General features: G+C 37.4%; 1 protein-coding gene across 5 annotated transcripts in view; it reads right to left on the minus strand.

The window, feature by feature from the left end:
* Positions 1 to 19,291, minus strand: part of Enah (ENAH actin regulator) — a 134,708-nt gene that overhangs the window by 29,660 nt on the left and 85,757 nt on the right. For 3 of the 5 annotated variants that reach the window (XM_029558996.1, XM_008823736.3, XM_008823731.3), the window contains exon 4: positions 7,528 to 7,612. In XM_029558996.1, the coding sequence (XP_029414856.1) occupies positions 7,528 to 7,612 (85 nt within the window). Of the gene's footprint in view, positions 1 to 7,527; positions 7,613 to 8,012; positions 8,025 to 13,540; positions 13,598 to 19,291 lie in introns of all 5 variants that reach the window. The other 2 variants (XM_008823723.3, XM_008823724.3) reach the window with 2 other exon arrangements.

Below are 19,291 nucleotides of genomic sequence, written 5' to 3' on the forward strand. Positions count from 1 at the left end.
CCCAGTCTGAACTGTGAGACATAGTCCAAGAATAAAATTTGAAGATTTTGAAGATTTATCACAAAATAAAATATTTCTGAAAAATTTCTATCAATGATTTATGGTATTTGATATATAATTTTTTTTTCTTGTATGTGTTTTAAAATAAAGTTTGAGCACTGGGCATGATGGCACATGCCTTTAATTTTAACCCCAGCACTCAGGAGGCAGAGGCAGAGGCAGAGGCAGGTGGATTTCTGAGGCCAGCCTGGTCTATACAGCAAGTTTCAGGTCAGCTGGCGATACAGAGATCCTGTCTTTAAAAAAGAAAAAAAGAAAAGTAAAAAGTGCAGTGGGGGCAGGAGAGATGGCTTAGCAGTTAAGAATACTGGCTGCTCTCTCAGAGGAACTTGTTGGGTTCCTAACACCCACATGGTGACTATCATCTATCCTCAACTCCAGTTCCAGGGGGATCTGATGCCCTCTTCTGGCCTCTGAAGGCACTAGTCAGGCATGGGGTGCACTTATATACATCCAGGCTAAATACCCATACACGTAAAATAAAAATACATAAAATCTTTAAAAGATAAAAATTCAGCTGGTCCTTAGAAATAATTAAACTACCTATGGTTGACATTATGTTTCCACTAGCAGAAAAATTTGAGAATATCTTTGCTTTGATCCCCATGAAGTAAGTCTGCAGTCTCCCAGCCATGTAGTGGTGAGGTGAGGGTATTTAAGCAACCTTGACAAGGACTCTGAAATCATCATCTTGTCTTTGGCACTATGTTCTAGCTTGTTTCTCCACTGTTGTGACAAAACACTGACCAATACCAACTTGGGGAGGAAAGGGTTTATTCAGCTTACATCTCCCAGGTCACAGTTCATCAGGGAGCCCAAGGCAGGAACTCAGGGCAAGAACCTGGAGGCAGGAGCTGGAGCACAGGCCATGGAGGATCGCTGCTTACTGACTTGCTCCCTGGCCCCTGCTCAGCCTGCTTTCTTATGTAACACAGGCCCACCTGCCAAGGGGTGGCACCACCCACATCACTCAACAATCAAGAAGATGCCCTACAGACATGGCCACAGGCCAGTCCTATAGAGGCAATTCCCCAGGTGAGGCTCCCTCAATCCAGGTGTGTCAAGTTGACACTAAAGCTATCCAGCACACACTATGAAATGGCTTATTGTAGAAGGCATTGTGGTAGTAAAATTCCAGGACAAAGAAAAAGGAATGCAGCACAGTCTGTCTGAGTGTGTGTACACAGTTCTGCCTGTCATGGCCCTGTAGCATGGAGCACCTAGTCAGGATATTTGTATTACCATGCATGGGAGACAAAGAAACTGAACTGTAAAGGGAACTAGCAGAGGGTAGACAAGGCTGGGTCTTTCTTTGTTCAAGACTCTGCTTTCGAGAACTATCTCACAGACCCAGGTACTAGGGAGGATAAATTGCTTCCTGGAGGCAGGAGATGCCTTTCTGCACACAGCACCTGCAACAGAAACATGGTAGCTTATTCTTTTTTTTCTCTGGCCTTACTTAGTTTCAAGCTTTTGTATTCAATTCAATACTTCTCAAGAAAATATTAAACAGCATGTTAAGTTATAAGAACTCAGAAAAATAAGAAATGTGTACAAGCAGAGCAGAATTTACAGAAAACAGCAAAGGGGATATAGCAGAGGTAAGAGTACACAGATACAGTCATGAGAGGAGGGCGGAGGGAATGCAGAGAAGGAAGGGTATAAGACAGGAGCTTTAAGAACAGTTGGCTGATAGAATCTGTGGTTAAACATTCTTCCTCCACCACAAAATTCTCCTCAAAATTCTAGAATCATAAAAATAAATGTGAATGTACTCATGACAAAAATAAAGAGGGCCACTAGTAATACAGCAAATTTAGCATCAATTTTGAGAAACAAAAAGTTCTATGTCCATACTTCTTTCCTAGTCTCCTATAGGACTAGTATACTAGCACAATGTGTCTACCTTGATTCCCAATAAACACCACTTGTGTAGTGATTACTTCCTAATTAAAACATTCCATCCTGGAGGGAAGAGGGAGGTGAGTCACAAGACTCAGGAAGTAAACAAACCTAAGTCAAATTGACAAGCTTCACAACCCCAGACCCCTCAGGGTTACAGAAACAGAAAATCACTGGGGAGAAGAGGAGCTGAGTGGTCTGGTGCAGTCTCTGACCTGCAAGTGGTGCTGAAAATAGCTTTGGAGAGTTGTTACCTAGGACAGGTGGGCTTTTCAGAATCATCTCTGCTCCTGTAAACACCCCTCATCCATCTGTACTCCTGTAAGTAGCACCAATAAACTCATTGGTTCACCAAGCTAGAATTTGGTCTGTCTTCGGTTGCCCACTGGGATGGGATGCTTATTCACATCTTCCCAGGAAATGTCTCACAGAACAATGTTTCGGCCTAATATCCTCATTGTCTACCTGGCATCCTCCAACAAAACTGGTTTTGCTGTCTTTCTCATTTCAGCTAACAGTCAATTCCAATAACCAGCTTTGCCTAAGCACTCCAACCTCCTCCTTTCCTCTCTCCCCACACAATCCACCAGGACACCCTGTACTCTCACTTCTCTAGTACTGGTAGAAGCCGCTGCATTTCTTGCCTAGTTTACAGCAGCAGCAGTCTCTTAACTTTTTCGATGAGTTGCTGTTACAACCCTGCACCAAACTCCAACTATCATCTGATTCTGCTAAAATGCTGTTAGATCATTCCTGTGCTCAAAACTGTCTACTTACTACTAGTTTCTCTCAATATAAAACAACTCTGTATAATAGCGTGCAAGGTCCTCCATGAGAAGTCCCTCTATACTTTTATAATCTTATCTCCTAATACTCCCACCTCTGCTCCAGGTTCTATAGCTTTCTTGGTTCCCCTTGTACAAATAAGCACAATTCTACCTTCAGGCCACTACACTGACTGTCCTCCACATGGAATACATTTACAGAGATGGCTGCTTGGCTAATTCTGTCTCTTCTTTCATCTCTGTAAGATCTACGCTGCTGGCCCAACCCTTAAAAAACTTTAGGGACTGGGAAATGATTCAGTTGTGCTTGATGAGCAAATCTTAAGGACTTGAGTTCTGACCCCTAGTACCAATTTAATAAAGTCAGGTGCATCATCAGTACTAGTATGTAATTTCAGAGTTTCCCTGGGGTTTGCTAACCAGTCAAAATGAACTGTTGAGTTCAGGGAAAGACCCTGTTTCAAAAAAAAATAAGGTGGAGTGATTGAGGAAAACACTTAATGTTGTCCTCTAACATCCACAAATGTCTACGTAGCTGCGTGCACACACAGGTGCACTCCCCATATATTTACACACAAATAACTACAACAAATACCTCCCCTTGTCTTTCTACAACATAACAGTCCCTTTAGTCTATTTCCCTATACCATGCATCATCTCCTCCTGGACTGTTGTCATGTTTACCATCTGTTCAGGCTAAGGCTTTCTTAGCCCCCTCCCAGACACTCCAGTATGGTCCAAGCACTTAGATCAGCACCTGAAAGGAACTGAATGGGGCAGTAGAGGTATCCATACTCACTCAACTTAAACCTTTTTACACTGAAGAGTGCCCAATATGTAAGGGCAACCGGTGAGACACATATAACCACACAACGTTTTAGGAGGGAGGTAATTCAAGCAAAGGAAAAGGAATGAGACATGGAAGGTGCAGCTATAAATGTACTAGACTATTATGAATAAGGAGCAAAAACACAAAGGGAAAATCTTAAGAGATGAAACTTAAATTTTCAGTTAGGGATTTCAGTGCTGTCCACAGATGGCTACTAAGCACTAGGACTTAACAGAAATTAACATTAACACATTTAAAGAAATGTGCTTTGAAGCATAAAATGTACACTGAATTTGGTAAGAAAATTAGAATGTAAATTGTCCCAAAGATTTCACATTTCATGTTGAACTGGCAGTGTTTTTGAGCTAACAGATTACACTTGTATGTTTTTATTTTTATTAAATTTGGCTACTATATAAAATTTAATTACATATATGGATCTACTAAATAGTGCTAATCTAGAATAAAAGGTTAAGAAACTGCAAAGAGCACAAAAAAAGAGGTAGGAAATGAAAAAAGTTAAGTGTAACAAGGAATTAACCCAGAAGATCCAGCAGGAAACAGGAAAGAGCCAGAGATGGTGGTTCATGCCTACAATCCCAGCACTCAGGAAGCGAGGTTAAGAGGATCTCCAGTTCTAGATGAGGCTGTGCTACATAGCAAATTCAATGACAGCCTGGGTTACACAGCTAAGGCCCTGTTACAGGCAGGCAGGCATGAAAAGGAAATAGGCTAAAGAGAAGGAATGGGTGAAAGAAATTGATTGGTATCTTAGGGAAGGCTTATCTAAAAGATTCTGCCAGGCATGGTGGTGGACACCTTTGATCCCAGTACCTGGGAGGCAGAGGCAAGTGGATCTCTGTGAGATCAAGCCTAGTCTGGTCTACCTAACAAGTTCCAGGCTACATGGAGACCCTGACTCAAAAACAAAGTAAGATTTATATACATGCTTATGGATAGAAGAAACAAAAACAACTAAAATTTTTTTAGAAATTTGTATTTTACTTTTCCAGATGACCAAGGTAAAGTTGATTACTCAATGAGTAGTGTAGTTAATAGCCTTAATTTTTATTTATTTTTATTTTTTGGTCTTTTTGAGACAGTGTCTCTCTGTAGCTCCAGGTGGCCTGGAACTCACTATGTAGACAATGCTGGCCTTGCATTCACAGAGATCTGCCTGTCTCTGTCTCCTGAGTGCTGGGATTAAAGGTGTGTGCCACCTCACCAGGCCTGCATCCTTAATTATAAATAAACCGTTTTCAAAGACTTTAGAACTATCATCTTACATATAAATGAACAAACAAAAATCAAGCTCAGAGGACTGCTAGGGTGAGTAATGATTGAAGGTGATCTGTAGCAGGCATAGGGTTTTCATAACAATTAGTAAAACCACTCCACACTAATTGTGAACTAAAATTCCAACCTTATATGCACCACCCTGTGACCCTTAAGCCAGCAGTAACCTTAGATATTTCTATTTTCTTTTCTTTTTTTTTTTTTTTTCCCCGTTTTTTTGAAGCAGGGTCTCTCTGTAGCCCCAGCTGTCCTGGAACTCACTATGTAGACCAGGCTGGCCTTGAACTCAGAGATCCGCCTGCCTCTGCCTCCCAAGTGCCGGGACTATAGGCATGTGCCACCACGCCCGGCTTCTATTTCTATTTTTTATTGCCATGCCCTCTGGCAACCAACTCAGGACTTACTCAATGGATCATTTTATATAACTAGAGATTATTATGTACGTTCTCTCCTGGCTACTTACAACTTATCACCCTCAATAATAACACACTTTAAAAATTACTTTTCTACTTTACTGTACATACAAGAGCATCACCATTTTCTACTTTTGGAATTATTCTGATACATATTTTTTAAATTTAATTTTATGTGTATGAGTGGTTTGCCTGCATGTATATAAGTGCACCATGTGCATGCATTATCCCTGGAGAGCAAAAAAGGGCATCAAATCCCCTGGAATTGGAGTTACTGATGTTTGTTAACTGCCATATGGGTGCTGGGAACCAAATCCAGGTACTCTGCAAGAGCTGTCAGTGCTCTTAACTGCTGAGGCATCTCTCCAGCCCCTATTCTGGTGTTTCTTAAACTCTCAAATTGGAGCTGTATTTTATATTCTTTAAACTCATTTCTATAGAAACAAGTTTTATTTGTATCAATTACAGCATCATTCAAAAGAGTTGAACACATTTTCACCCTGCAGGCTATGCTAAATGGTATGATTGAGAAGGGGTGGGAGACAGAGAGAGAATATCTGTGTATGTGCATGTACACACATACATAAGTGTATGTCCCATATGAAATAAAATTCATTTGTGGGGAAGTCTTTAGGGTACTTCCTCAAGAGCCAAGTAATTACACTCTAAGCAGCCTATCAGGGAACAAGGACATATTGAGATAACTTAGGGAAAATGAAAAAATATTTTCCAATATGAAACACAGATCAAATGTCACCATAAAAAATGCTGATTTGCCATGGAACAAATGTTTCTCTATTAGAAAATTCCATTAATACACTGGCTTATTTAATATCTAACAATGGTTAATAAATCCTCAGAATAAAACAGGGATGATTTAGTAGTTATAAAAAGCAATGGCAGTCTCTCCTAAATTGTTTTTTCATTTTGTTTAATAACAGGATACCTGGTTTGCCTAACTCAATTTTAGCTCCTTAATGTATTTGAGATTTATAAAACAATTTTGTGCCAGCACTTGGAGGTAGATCTCTGAGTCTGAGGCCAGCCCCATCCACATAGCTAGTTCTAGGCCAGCCCAGTCTACAGTGAGACTGTGTCTCAAAATGACCAAAAACAAAACAATACCAACAAAAAGAAAATAATTTTGTTACTAAGTAGCTTTATAATTCAAACTTCTAATTCAGAAAAATCTACCCCTAAACATTAGGCTGTATTATAATTTCAAGCATCCAAAACCATATTGAAAATGATGGAGAAGCTACTAATCTTGTTCAACCAGCATGAGTCAAAACAAGATTATTTTGTATTCTTCTATTAAAACCTATAATACTTCAAAATCAGTACCTTATAAATTTAGCCAACACTACTATGACTTTCTAGTTAAAGTGGTCATGTAGGAGCCATGCTGGTCACAGGTATCAGAAAATAAGACTCAGTGGGGTTGGGGAATGGCTCAACTGGTGAAGTGCTTGATGTGCAGGCATGAGGACCTGAGCTGGACCCTTAGTACCCATGTAAAAGGCTGGGCACAGTGCACACCTGTGATCCTGGTGATGAGGTGATGGGAGGACCCCTGGAGCTTGCTGACCAGTTTAGTGGAATTAAAGAGTTCCAGGTTCAAAGAGACACTGTTTCAAAAACTAAAGTGGAGAACAATTGAAAATACCTGATGTTGACCTCAGGCCTAAACATGCATAAACAGGTGTGTACATGTGTATACACACATACACATGGAAAAAAGAAAAAGGTTTTCTGAAGAACGCAGATATTTTATATGCTATTTAATGTTTTAGATGTACCACAAGTATGCTTTTTTAAAAAAATTTTATTTATTATTTTTACGTGTATGCATGTATTGCCTGCATGTAGGTGTTGTGCAATGCACGTGGAGGTCAGAAGAGGCTGTAGGATCCCCTGGGACTGGAGTTACAGACAGTTGTTAGCTGCCATGTAGGTGATGGGATACAAACCCGGGTCTTCTGCAAGAACAACCAGTGTTCTTAACTGCTGAGCCATTTCTCCAGCCCCAAGTATGCTTTTTATAAAAAAAAAAAAAAAAAAAAAAAAAGGTGAATAGGAAATTTAACCTTGTGTCAAGCCTAACAAGTCATTTGTTAATCTTGTTAATCATGACTTCAAAATTTACTAATTACTAAGAATGCATATTGCAGTTTCAAAGGAGTGAAAGTCCATAACTATTTTTGGTCTGCTGCAAAAGAAAAGTACAAGCGTATGTGTTTACCTTCTCTGGATTTCCAATTCTTCTTGGGATGGGCCATTTTGAACTTGAGCAGGTAGCTGTGAATTCTGTCTAGGCAATGTTGGCCCTATGAGGGAGGGAAACATTACAGATGAATGTTACCATTCTACCTAGCTGGACAGAGGAACTAAAACCATGAGAATAACATAAAACCATCACATATTTAAAAATGCATCTTCTTTTTGTCTAGCAAAATAAAATAGAAGCTTTACATAACACACAGCAAATGAAAGACTGCAACACAATACTGTCATCATCTCCAGAAGGCTTACTTGAAACAAATGGAAACACCAACAGTAAAGGAAAATAAACATTTACATGTGAAGAGCTGGAGTAAACAAGTTCAATGAGCGTCTGGATAGCACCTGAGCTTGACATATTCTAAGACAATGAGACATTCTCTTTGGGATAATTATTCATGAAGTGGAGAAAGAACTTAAATGAAAAATCAGAATTCAAAAACTCACCTAAATAGAACACTGGAAATGAAAAACAGGAGAGAGAGAGCATGAGAACCTCATTACTAGACTGAAGTATGCTAATGCATTCATCAAATTTGTCCAACTTAAGCTGCCATTTTTGTTTAATGGCCTAGCATTTCCAATACTGGCGAAACAAACATTCACTGAATATATTCCACTTAATATATTAACCTACCTATCTGGTTTTTTTTTTTTTTTTAAATGTTACAGGTAATCTTAACAACTTTTCATTTGAGGTAAGAAGGGGAAAAGGGACTTGCATTCACAATACAGTGCTGTCATGTGACACTACTGGCCGTCCATTCCTACACACCACGAACAATGCAGACCCATTTATAGCATTTTAGATAGACTGTCACTAAATTTGGGAACTCTTAATGTCACTGAATATAAAAACCAAGTGAGATGAATGCTGTACCTAGAATACTCTACAATGGCTGGTCTGAGGTTAAGCTGGAGCAATTCTACAATACAGAATTGTAAACAAGCAAAAAAACGAAGTAGCTATCTTCCACTTTTTAAAAAAAATTTCAAATTTATTATTTTTATTTTATGTGTATGCGTGTATTGCCTGCATGTAGCTAAGTGCACCCGTGCTGTGCAATGCCCGCAGAGGTCAGAAGAGGCACTGGAGTTATGGACAGTTGTTAGCTGCCATGTGGATGCTGGGATTCGAACCCGGGTCTTCTGCAAGAACACAACCAGTGTTCTTAACCGCTGGGCCATCTCTCCAGCCCCCACTATCTTCCACTTTCATAGAGATGTGTATTTTTGACTTCTGGTGTGCCACCATGTATCCCTAGCAGAAATTCTCACACTGTTTTGTAGAGCATTAGTATAAAAAAGTCAGTAAGTAAATGTTGTATGTACTAAAACAAGCTATTATAATTCGTAAGTGGAGATCATGAAAGTATCTATACTAACCTAAGGGAGGAGACCTCAAAACAAAGGAAAGGTTCATCAGGATGTGATGCAGTGCTAGTGTACCCCAGGTCCAGAAGAACAAAACAAAACAAAAATGAATCTGAACTTACTTACTTTTTCCTTATCTCTTTACCAATGTTTTTAATCATTTAATTTGTTCTCTAACGATAAATAACATGACTGCACTGATCTATCTCAATAGATTTCTTTGTTCTGCTATACTGAGAACCAAATGAAGGAAATACAAAATGAGTTTCACATAATCAATAACAAAAAACAAAAAAACACTTTTAAAACCAAAGTTAAATACACACATAAATGTTTATGTAAATGAAAGTATAACTGTTTTCTAGTAAGGAGATAGAATGTTTTGCTTGGAAAACTAGCACAATGATGATCTGGCTATTTACCAATGTTTACAATCTTACAGGGAAAAGATACCTTCTAGAAAGAAGGGTAGGGGCATACAAGGCGGGGCGGTAAGTTTAGGAAAGTATAAAATAGGGGTTGGTATACTTTCCATATCCAAAGCTATAACTATAAAATGCAAGCACTTGGCAAAGCCCATTTGCTAGATAGCTTTAGTTGTCAACCTCAGTAGAAGGAGCCTCAATTGGGAAATTGCCTCCATTAAACTGGCCTGTGGCCATGTCTGTGGGGTATTTTCTTGATTTTTGAGTGATGCGGGAGGGTCCAGCCCACTGTGGGTAGTGCCACACCTGGGCAGGTTGTTCTGTGTTGTATAAGAAAGCAGGCTGAGCATGGGCCAGGGGAGCAAGCCAGTAAGCAGTGTTTTTCCACGGTCTGTGCTCTAGCTCCTGCCTCCAGGTTCCTGCCCTGAGTGCCTACCTTGGGCTCCCTGATGAACTGTGATGTGGGAGATGTAAGGCAAATAAACCCTTTCCTCCCCAAGTTGGTATCAGTCAGAGTGTTTTATCACAGCAATTGAAGGCAAAGTAGAATAGCCCACTTACAAGATCATCATGAGGGAAAAAAAAAGATCATCACAGTTTACTTTTTTTTTTTTTCTTTGAGACAGGGTCTCCCTGTAGCCCCAGCTGTCCTGGAACTCACTGTGTAGACTAGGCTGGCCTTGAACTCACAGAGATTCACCTGCCTCTGCCTCCCGAGTGCTGGGATTAAAGGCGTGCGCCACCACGCCCAGCTGATTTACTTACTTTTAAAAATAGTGTTTGAGTATATGAGTGAAACTCTCTGTATGAATAGTGGAGCAGCAAATTCAACTAGCTGACAAATCTAATTGTCTTGCTCACATCTAGAACAAGCATTATATTTCAACGGCAAGTATTAATGAATTACATTGGTTTCTGTGGAAACTTACAAATTCAAGACACATGTCAAAATTTCAACTCAATCTTAATTTTTTTTTTTAAGGGGGGTCTTTTTGAAACAGGGTCTCCCTGTAGTCCCAGCTGGCCTGGAACTCACTATGTAGACCAAGCTGGCCTTGAACTCACAGAGAGCCACCTGCCTCTGCCTCCCAAGTGTTGGGACTACAGGCATGTGCTACCATGCTAGGCTTATTGATCTTATTAAACAGCTTTTGTATGTTTGGTTTTTTAAATTAAACAGTCTGGGGCCAAGCATGGCGGTCCATGCTAGCCGCAGCATTTGGGAGGTAACGGCAGAGTTCTGAGTTCAGGGTCAGCTGTGGCTATATATACCTAAATCCTCTCAACAAAACAAAAAGTAACAACAACAAAACCCCTAACAAATCCTGATATAACTCATAAAACAAACTGAACAAGAAAAAAAGACCCAGTAATTTACAGAGGTGGTTTTGAATTTTGTTAGGCTCTTTAAAAGTTCATTACAAATCTGCTTAGAAAAGTTTCTAATGTGGATAATATTTTGTGGCTCATCTTATTAATTAAAAAATTACTATAGTTTATTTCCGACACACGAGAAGGAAATAAAAACTTAAAAGACGATCCTTTTAAAATGTGAATTTTGATCTAGGTGTGGCTATTAGAATTCTTTGCTACACAGTTCTTTGTGATAATGGGCCATTTTATTCTTCTAGGCATTTTTCAAATTGGGAAGATGGAAGAAATCTCTCCCTTTGGCACTTTTTGACATATATTAAATCTGCTTATTTTCTTTATCAATATTGTCAAGTTGTGAAAAATAGCACATTGAACTACATGTGCATTTAAATATAATTATAAACATACTATAACTATTAAATAAAACTTCTAGCTGATTATGAACTATAGGTACACAATCACATTTTCTCTTCCTATCAAACATTTTAATAGGTAATAAATTTTGTGTGTTTTATCAATACCATCACATACAACAACAGGAAGCAGAAACTAAGATTAGGCAAGGCTATCAGTGGCTATATTTTCTGGAATGTAAACTATCTTTTCACACATGTCACATTCCTAAAAGAGTATCTGTGTTCTTATAATACAAAATAGGAATTTTCATAAAACTCAGTGGGCAAATGACAGTATTTATCCTGCATGATGTGGAGGTTATCAGCCTCCTTGTGAAGGAAAAAAAAAGAAAAGAAGGAGAAGGAGAAGGAGAAGGAGAAGAAGAAACAACCAAGGCTTAGAAATTGCATGATGCTGCTCTGATTCTACTCTCATAAAGAACAGCACTAAGGGTCCTGTTTTGGAACTAGAGTAAAAGTCAATGGTTGACCCTAATTCAGAAGATAGAAGGCAGTCTGTAAATTACTGTTTCTAATAAAATGTGGCAATGTTGCTGATAAGTTATAAATGATGGACAATCTGATTTGAAACTCTCCAGAAGGAATGGCATTTCAGTCTTGCCTTCAATATTAGAGTTTTGGTTAAAGTACATTTCCCTTATTGTCCCCATTTTAATTCTCACAATCTTGTTTTACACTTAGCCACAGACTATTTAAAAACACAGGACTAAAAGACAAGTAGGTATTATATGCTATGAAATCAAATTTAAACTTAAGAAAGTGGTAATTACATTGTACACAAATTAAAGGTTTTTTTTTTTTTGGTGTTTTTGAGACAGGGTTTCCCTGTAGCCCCACCTGTCCTGGAACTCACTATGTAGACCAGGCTGGTTTTGAACTCACAGAGATCCGCCTGCCTCTGCCTCCTGAGTGCTGGGGTTAAAGGCATGAGCCACCACGCCTGGCAAGGCTGTTTTTTAATGTTATTTTATAAACTTAAAAAATTTACCTTTATTAATAAGGCTGAATCATTTTTTTCTCTGAAACTGGGTAATCTATTATTCTGCATTGGATCTCAATTTTTTAAGTAGAAAGTTTTAACATCGAGTAGGTCTTCAAAATGAATTAAAGACAGCCCTAGTAACATAAATATCAGTATCTATTCATGACTAGTTCAAAAGATGGCCTGGAAGAACTCAAGAAAGAGGCAAGAGGATCAGAAATAAAGTTACTGATTAAGCAGTCTGCAGTGCTGAATTGTGGAATCTGGGAAAGGAGAGATTGGTAAAAGTCATAGAACAGGCTAAGCTCACTGCTATACCCATTAGCTGGGGCAGGTCAAAATATAACTTTAGGCGACTACGACATCAGAACTGTCTTTTTAGTTCCCAAATTTCTAATATGCTTGTCTAAACCAGTAAGAACATCAACTTATAAAGGATTCTCTTCAAAGAAATAATATCAATAGTACTGAGGAACCACATTAAAAATTCTGAGTCACATGAAGAACCCATGCAGAGCTGAACTGTTCCGATTTTTTGTAGTATATCACCTTATGATTTTCTCACATTAAAATAATCTGGTCAGTTAAGTATACATGAGTCAAAAGGGTATATTTGGATCAAAAGAAGGACTTTCAAATAAGACATTTTTTGAAATTAGATTTTCAAAATAGGAAGTTTCAGAATCAAATGGCAATAAAAAGAATTCAAATAAGAATAGGTATTTATATACATACTTATCTAACTAGATAATGTACTTGTGTACAGATAGGAAAAAATATGATTAGCTCTAACCTGGGGTGGCTAAGTGACATACCTAGTTTATCCATGCAAATAATATATGTATGTGCACACATGTAGGTTTATGAGAGTGAGCAGGTCAGAAAACATTCTAGAAACCTACATTCACTCCTTAGCCATAGCTACTTAATCTTCCAAATAAAAGAGGATGTTGGTCAGATATCCACCAAGTAGTAAGTTTACATCTGCTTTTACAACATGCACATCTAAAAATTAACCCAAATTAAACAAAAGCTCCTTTCAAATAAGGCACATTTACATTACTCAAATCATATGAAAACAGCTTTTTCTTTTAAATTAAACTAAAAGTCTGATCCCAAACAAAATATTTTTTAAAAATATCCCTCTCATTTGTATTGGATGAGGTGAACAAAATAGTTTTAAGAACCTATTTCTAGATTAAATCCTCACTAATAAGCCAACTCAAAAGCTAACCTAAATCACCTACATGAACCACAACAGATACCACAACATGAAAACAGAAGCTTGCTTTATATCCCAAATATCACAAACCAGACTATGGCCTAAGGGAACAGAATTTATGGAAATGTGCAAGGAGTATGTACCACAGCTTGAAAAAGTAATGTAAACATAATGTTGCTTACCACAGAAAATACATCGCAAATTAGTGCTGTCCTGGGTAGCAGTAACCTTGCTCTGGGCTGCAACAGACACCTTGGTGTTAGAAGTTTCAAAGGATAATGGGGCCATCTGAAGAACTTCACATTAACTAAAAGGTGCTTTGAAATGTTCAAAATGTATTTATACATAGTCCTAGCTACAGCCTCATCCTAGAAGCTCTATAGCATAATAATATAAAAAAGTATCCTCTTTAACATAAGCTCTTAAAAATAATTTGTATGTAATCTTATTTCTGGGAAGAAAAAAAAAAAAACCACCTGGAAAAAGCCACATATCAAATGATATGTTTGTAGTGTAATTATTTCTTGAGTTATACAATCCAAATAATGCAATCTATATTTTTTAAATGTTAGTGAAAATGACGTATATAAAGTTAAGATCTATGGCCAATAGATTTAATGTCATAATGTCTACCCTCCCATTTAGAAGAACTGTGTTTGAAAAAAAATTAAAGGAAACATTTAAGATTAATTTAATATATATGACTGCTCATTTACAGCGGTTAGAAAAAGATGAAGGCCATTATAAACAGCCCACTGCAATTAAAAAGTCTCAGTAGATATTCACTGATAAAAGAGACTGCTATGCACTTAAAAAACAAAGTTATTCATTGTTTACTGAGACTTTTTATTGTTTTTTTCTAAATATGCAAACATATTTGAGAAAATATATTATTAAAAATCTATGGCTGTATCAGCCAGCCATTTAACTTTAAAATTTACATTAAAATTCAGTTTTTCAATGAGGTAAATTCATAAATTCTTTTTAGGAGGAAAAACTCAAAGAGAAGATCACAATTTCTGAAAAGAGAAATGCCTTATCCAAAATCAAGGTGAAACCCAACAGTGGGATGAAAAAAGCAACCAAAAATATTTTCTTACTATAATAACATGCAAAACTTTACATCAAATAATTTCCTATGAAATTTTACAGAACTCTTTTCAGCAAGGAAAAGGTTCTTTTCTTACAGGTACAAACCAAGAAACAGTTAAAATACATACTGGCTTAAGAACACAGGCAAACAAGACAATGGTTTAGATTTACCTAAAAGTATATTTTTTAAAGAATACAACTTCTGCTAGGTAAAAAAGTTGCAGTAAAATCAGAACCAAACCAACTTATATTTAAAGAATGGTTATGTGGTAGTAGTCTTAAATACAATGTTCAACATTTTAGAAACAGACAACATAATCCAATTAAGTCTTATTTAAAAATATTACACATAGCAGATACTTGCAAATATCAAAAAAATAATATCAATTAATGCACCTGTGCTAAGAACTTCCAACCACCCGATCTATTATTAAAGTTGCATGCACAATATTTACAGTAGTAACATAATGATGCAGAAAGATCACAGGCACATGTATAAAAAGTCTAAGCTAATGAGATCAAGTTAAAGGAGAAATAATTTAGAAGTGTCAACAATCACATTTTAAATTTGAACTTCTTAAAAAAAACTTATCGATGCTTATAAAAGGCTACTTCTACAAAGGTTTTATTAGTAAACATGCCTGGTTTTCAAGTTTTACCTTTTAGCTCCTTTAATCCATATTAAAGGAGAAAACACATAAGGACAATTAAAAGAAAAAACTTACAAGAAAAACCTGAGAAATTATTTCGTTTCTGACAGCAAAGAAACTGCCACATCCCATTAGTAATCATGTCAGCAGAAAGTCACCTGACAACTGTCAGAATACAGGACAGAATGCAGGAGCGTCATTATAACTGCAGAAGACAAAACATTTCCAACCAAGAATTCCAACCTTTCTAACAATTTAAACCATAAACAACATTCTTGCACTTGGCATTTTTAAGCATCTTCTTTCCAGTGACTTTTACTTCTATTATCAAGTAAAATATTGATCTACTTTCTGATAGGGTTGCTTGAATTCTACTGCAGTTTGCATTTCCCGAAGATACTAAATTATTCATTCCACCATGTGCATAAGGCTAACAGTACTTCCTGCTTAATGCTGATACTATTAACTCTTTCTTTACTCAACCTGAGAAGGTAAACTAGGGAACAGAAGACTGATTGTACAGGTAAATTCAGTAATAATCAGTTTTAATACTAGCCATTTACCTATGAAAAGACACTTTTAAAAAGTTGGCTCTACTATAGCCTAAGGGCTGACGAGAAATCTGGGTGAGCTATAAAGAAAACAGATCTAAACAGATTAAAATGTAGCATGGATGCAAAATTTAACCTCTGTATTGTATTTCTACAAGTAAAATTACCTCCATCAATTTTTTTTCCTTAAAATAGTCTTCTTGCAGATGTTCTTTGTCCTTATGCAATGTGTTAAACAGTCTTTGTCCCTTCCCTTCACTATTCTTTACCATTTAATTTTCTTGGGGCAAGGAAATGTAATGGTTTTGAGGGAGTTAATCAGTAGTGGAAAATGATGGCTATTTAGCTTTGATCCACATTACTGCATTTTATTAATACATGCAATCACTACAACAGATCTTTAGCACTTGTGTTTTTTTAACATTAGAGGTTTCTATTATTAACAATTAGTCATCTCAAGGTAATCTGTAAGGGGGATTTTGCCCATCTCAGCATTTTGCTTCTCTGAGGATTAAAAGGGACAGTGTTTGCTCTAAAACTGGTTTGGATTGGATTTGCCTTCTGGAAAAGCTGGGTGCTGAATGATAAAGTGGACCCACAGTCAGCATTTGAAGGAATGGTGCTCACATTTCTGACCATTTTAATAAGGCCCTTCATGACTGAGAAGGAGCGAAAGCAGAGGCATGTGCAACTGTGTTAAACCTGAGTATCTGGAATAGAAGGGAGGACTCGGAGGCAGGCATTGCAATGACCCAGTTACCTGCATTAAAAAAAAAAAAAAACAAACCTACATTGCAAGGCACCGTGTTCAGACATGAGAATTACACACGGTAAATTATTCAAAGCAATGAACACTTTAAATCCACCCTTTAAAATATGTATAATGCTTAATGAAAGAAGCACCACATAGCTACAGCCACATATGAGAAAAAGTACGCCATCATCTAGATAATTTCTTACTGCGTCAGGCAAAATTGAGTATGAGTTGGACTTTCCCTTTCCTGTGCTACTAGAGATAATCTCCTTCAATTTATGGCCTCAAATATGCTTTATCTCTTTTTAAAGTATGAAAATGATGGTTAATGGTAGATAAATTGTAGATCATTTACTTTACTTCAGAGGTAATAGTCTTATGCCCCTCAGTCCACCTTATGTTTTGTTAGTCCTTTACTTTTAGCTAAGGAAGTAAAGACTGCTTCTAGCTAAGCATACTTTAGAAGTCAACTAGAAGCTGAGTCCTATAATTTACCATATTATATCCTAACTGTTCTAAAAGCAAGACTAAGCGAGGCCTCCACGTTCATTTTCCCTATTCCTTCTTCCTAAGCACAGATTAAGGCCTATCCATCAAATCACCTTCCAGCTCTTCCCGCCCTTTGTCACTTAAAGGCATTAAGCATATCCTTAGAGAAAACAATACATTCTACAGAGTGACAACATGCTTAGTTTATTGCTAGAATATCTGTTAATTTCTCAATCAGCATCATCTATTCATAGAAATACAGGCCTGCCACACTCCTTCCTCCCTTTTTACCCTTATTATTTAACCAATTCCAAGTCCTGTCAATGCAGCCTCCAGATTTCCTTCTATTATCTCCACTGACCTTGTTTGATGACCTACTCTTTAGGAGTGTTCAGTATTGAGAAGTTTTAACACATATTCAATCAGGGATGAAAATAGTAATACTTCTCTCCTCTCTCTCATCCTTTTTACTTTTCTATTCTTTTTAATAGTTTATACCACATGCCAACACCTAAGTCTGTACATATAAGCAATAAATACACACTAGGACGCATATGCTCAAAAATTAAGAGATACAAGATAGAGAGATGATTGAGTGGTTAAGAGCTCTAGTTGCTCTTGCAAAGGACCTGGGTTCAATTCCCAGCACCCACATGGTGGCTAACAATCATCCATAACTCCAGTTCTAGGGGATCTAATACCCTCTTCTGGCTTCTGCAGGAATTACATGACATGGGTGCAATTACACACATGTAGGCACTCATACACATAAACAAACAAACAGATAAAATCAAGAGATAACCAGCCTAAATAATGAAGATAACATCACCTAAAACAGAGGTGGTGGCCAGCCCAGTGTTCCCAGCAGTGTGGGCTACACAGCAGGACCCAGGTCTTCTCACCCTCTCATATCCTCTTGACACTGATTTGCTCTTTGATCTCCAAACACACTCCTCTCTCTGTAGGCCTTTTCATACACAGATATATTTTTCTCTTTCTGTTTCCAGCATTCTCTTTTGGTCAACTGGTATGCTTCTTTTAGTACCAAATAAAACTTGGTACATTCATGACTATTAGACTGCAGCCAACAATTTTTCCTTTCTTTACCACAAATTCTTACTTTCTGCTTTGTTTCCTATCAGCTACTTCAAAAGAAGTGAAAAGAAAGAAGACCAAATACTATCAAATTTTCTAAGATACATGAAAACAGGAGAACAGTTTTGGTGTAAAATTAAAATTAGGCAAAGAGGTCCAAACAGATTTGGGCAAGAAAGAAAGTTTACTTTGGTTTCTTTTACTATTGATGGGATAACAAAGAAAGACTAGACCCGTGAAAGGCCACAAAGCTGAAGATAAAGCATGCAGTTCTGTAGGCAACAATGGAAAGCAGACACAAAAATGCCCTACTTCACTTAGGAAACACTACTTTACTCCCTGCTTGTATGGGGGCGGGGGGAACGGACAGACACAGAAGTTGGATGTGGTGATGCATGTCTGTAATCTCAGCATACTGGTAGACAAGGCAGAAGGAGAGGAAATAAGAATGAACTACAGCATGAATTTTATAATATTCTAAAACAACAATCTCGGGGGGTGGAACAGCAGAAATAGGGCAACTGTGGGCAAGAAAAAAGTTACAGAATTTGGTCAAGTACTCATTTCTATTTATGTTCGTTTGGCAGAGAAAATTGTGATACAATTTACATACATTATCATTTAACAAAATTTCTAATTTTTAAAAATATTTTATTTTTATTTATGTGTATGAATGTATTGCCCATATGTATGAAAGTATACTCATGCCATGCAATGTCCCTGGTCAGAAGAGGGCACAAGATTCCCTGGAACTGGAGTTACGGATGGTTGTTAGCTGCCATGTAGGTGGCTGGGGTTTGAATCCAGGTCCTCTGCAAGATCGGCCAATGCTCTTAACCGCTGAGCCATATCTCCAGCCTCCCATTTACCAAAATTTATTTAACAGCTTATCAAACTTTAAGATATTAAAAGAATCTCAGGGAGGCTTTTTGCTCTGATTTTAATTCTTTATTTCAAAAAGTCCAAGATTTAGGCATTACTTTCACTATATACTACAGTCATATAACCTTAAAAACAAGTATTAAGATTTTAAAAAGCATGCTTTGCACATTAAGTACATGCTTTTCACAATTCACTTTTCAAAATTCCATGCATAATAAATGCAGTAAGACCTTGAAAAACAGTCACAAAAGACAATCCATGGCATTATTACATTTACATGTCCAGAACAGGGTAAGTTAAGAGGCAGAAGGTGAATTAGTAGTTACCAGATGCTAGGATGGAAGAAGTAGAGGTGGGGTGTTGGCTTAAGGGTACAGGGTGTGTGTGTGTGTGTGTGTGTGTGTGTGTGTGTGTGTGTGT

This window comes from Nannospalax galili, unplaced genomic scaffold, assembly GCF_000622305.1.
Source record: "Nannospalax galili isolate Female #2095 unplaced genomic scaffold, S.galili_v1.0 scaffold368, whole genome shotgun sequence".
Taxonomy (NCBI): domain Eukaryota; kingdom Metazoa; phylum Chordata; class Mammalia; order Rodentia; family Spalacidae; genus Nannospalax; species Nannospalax galili.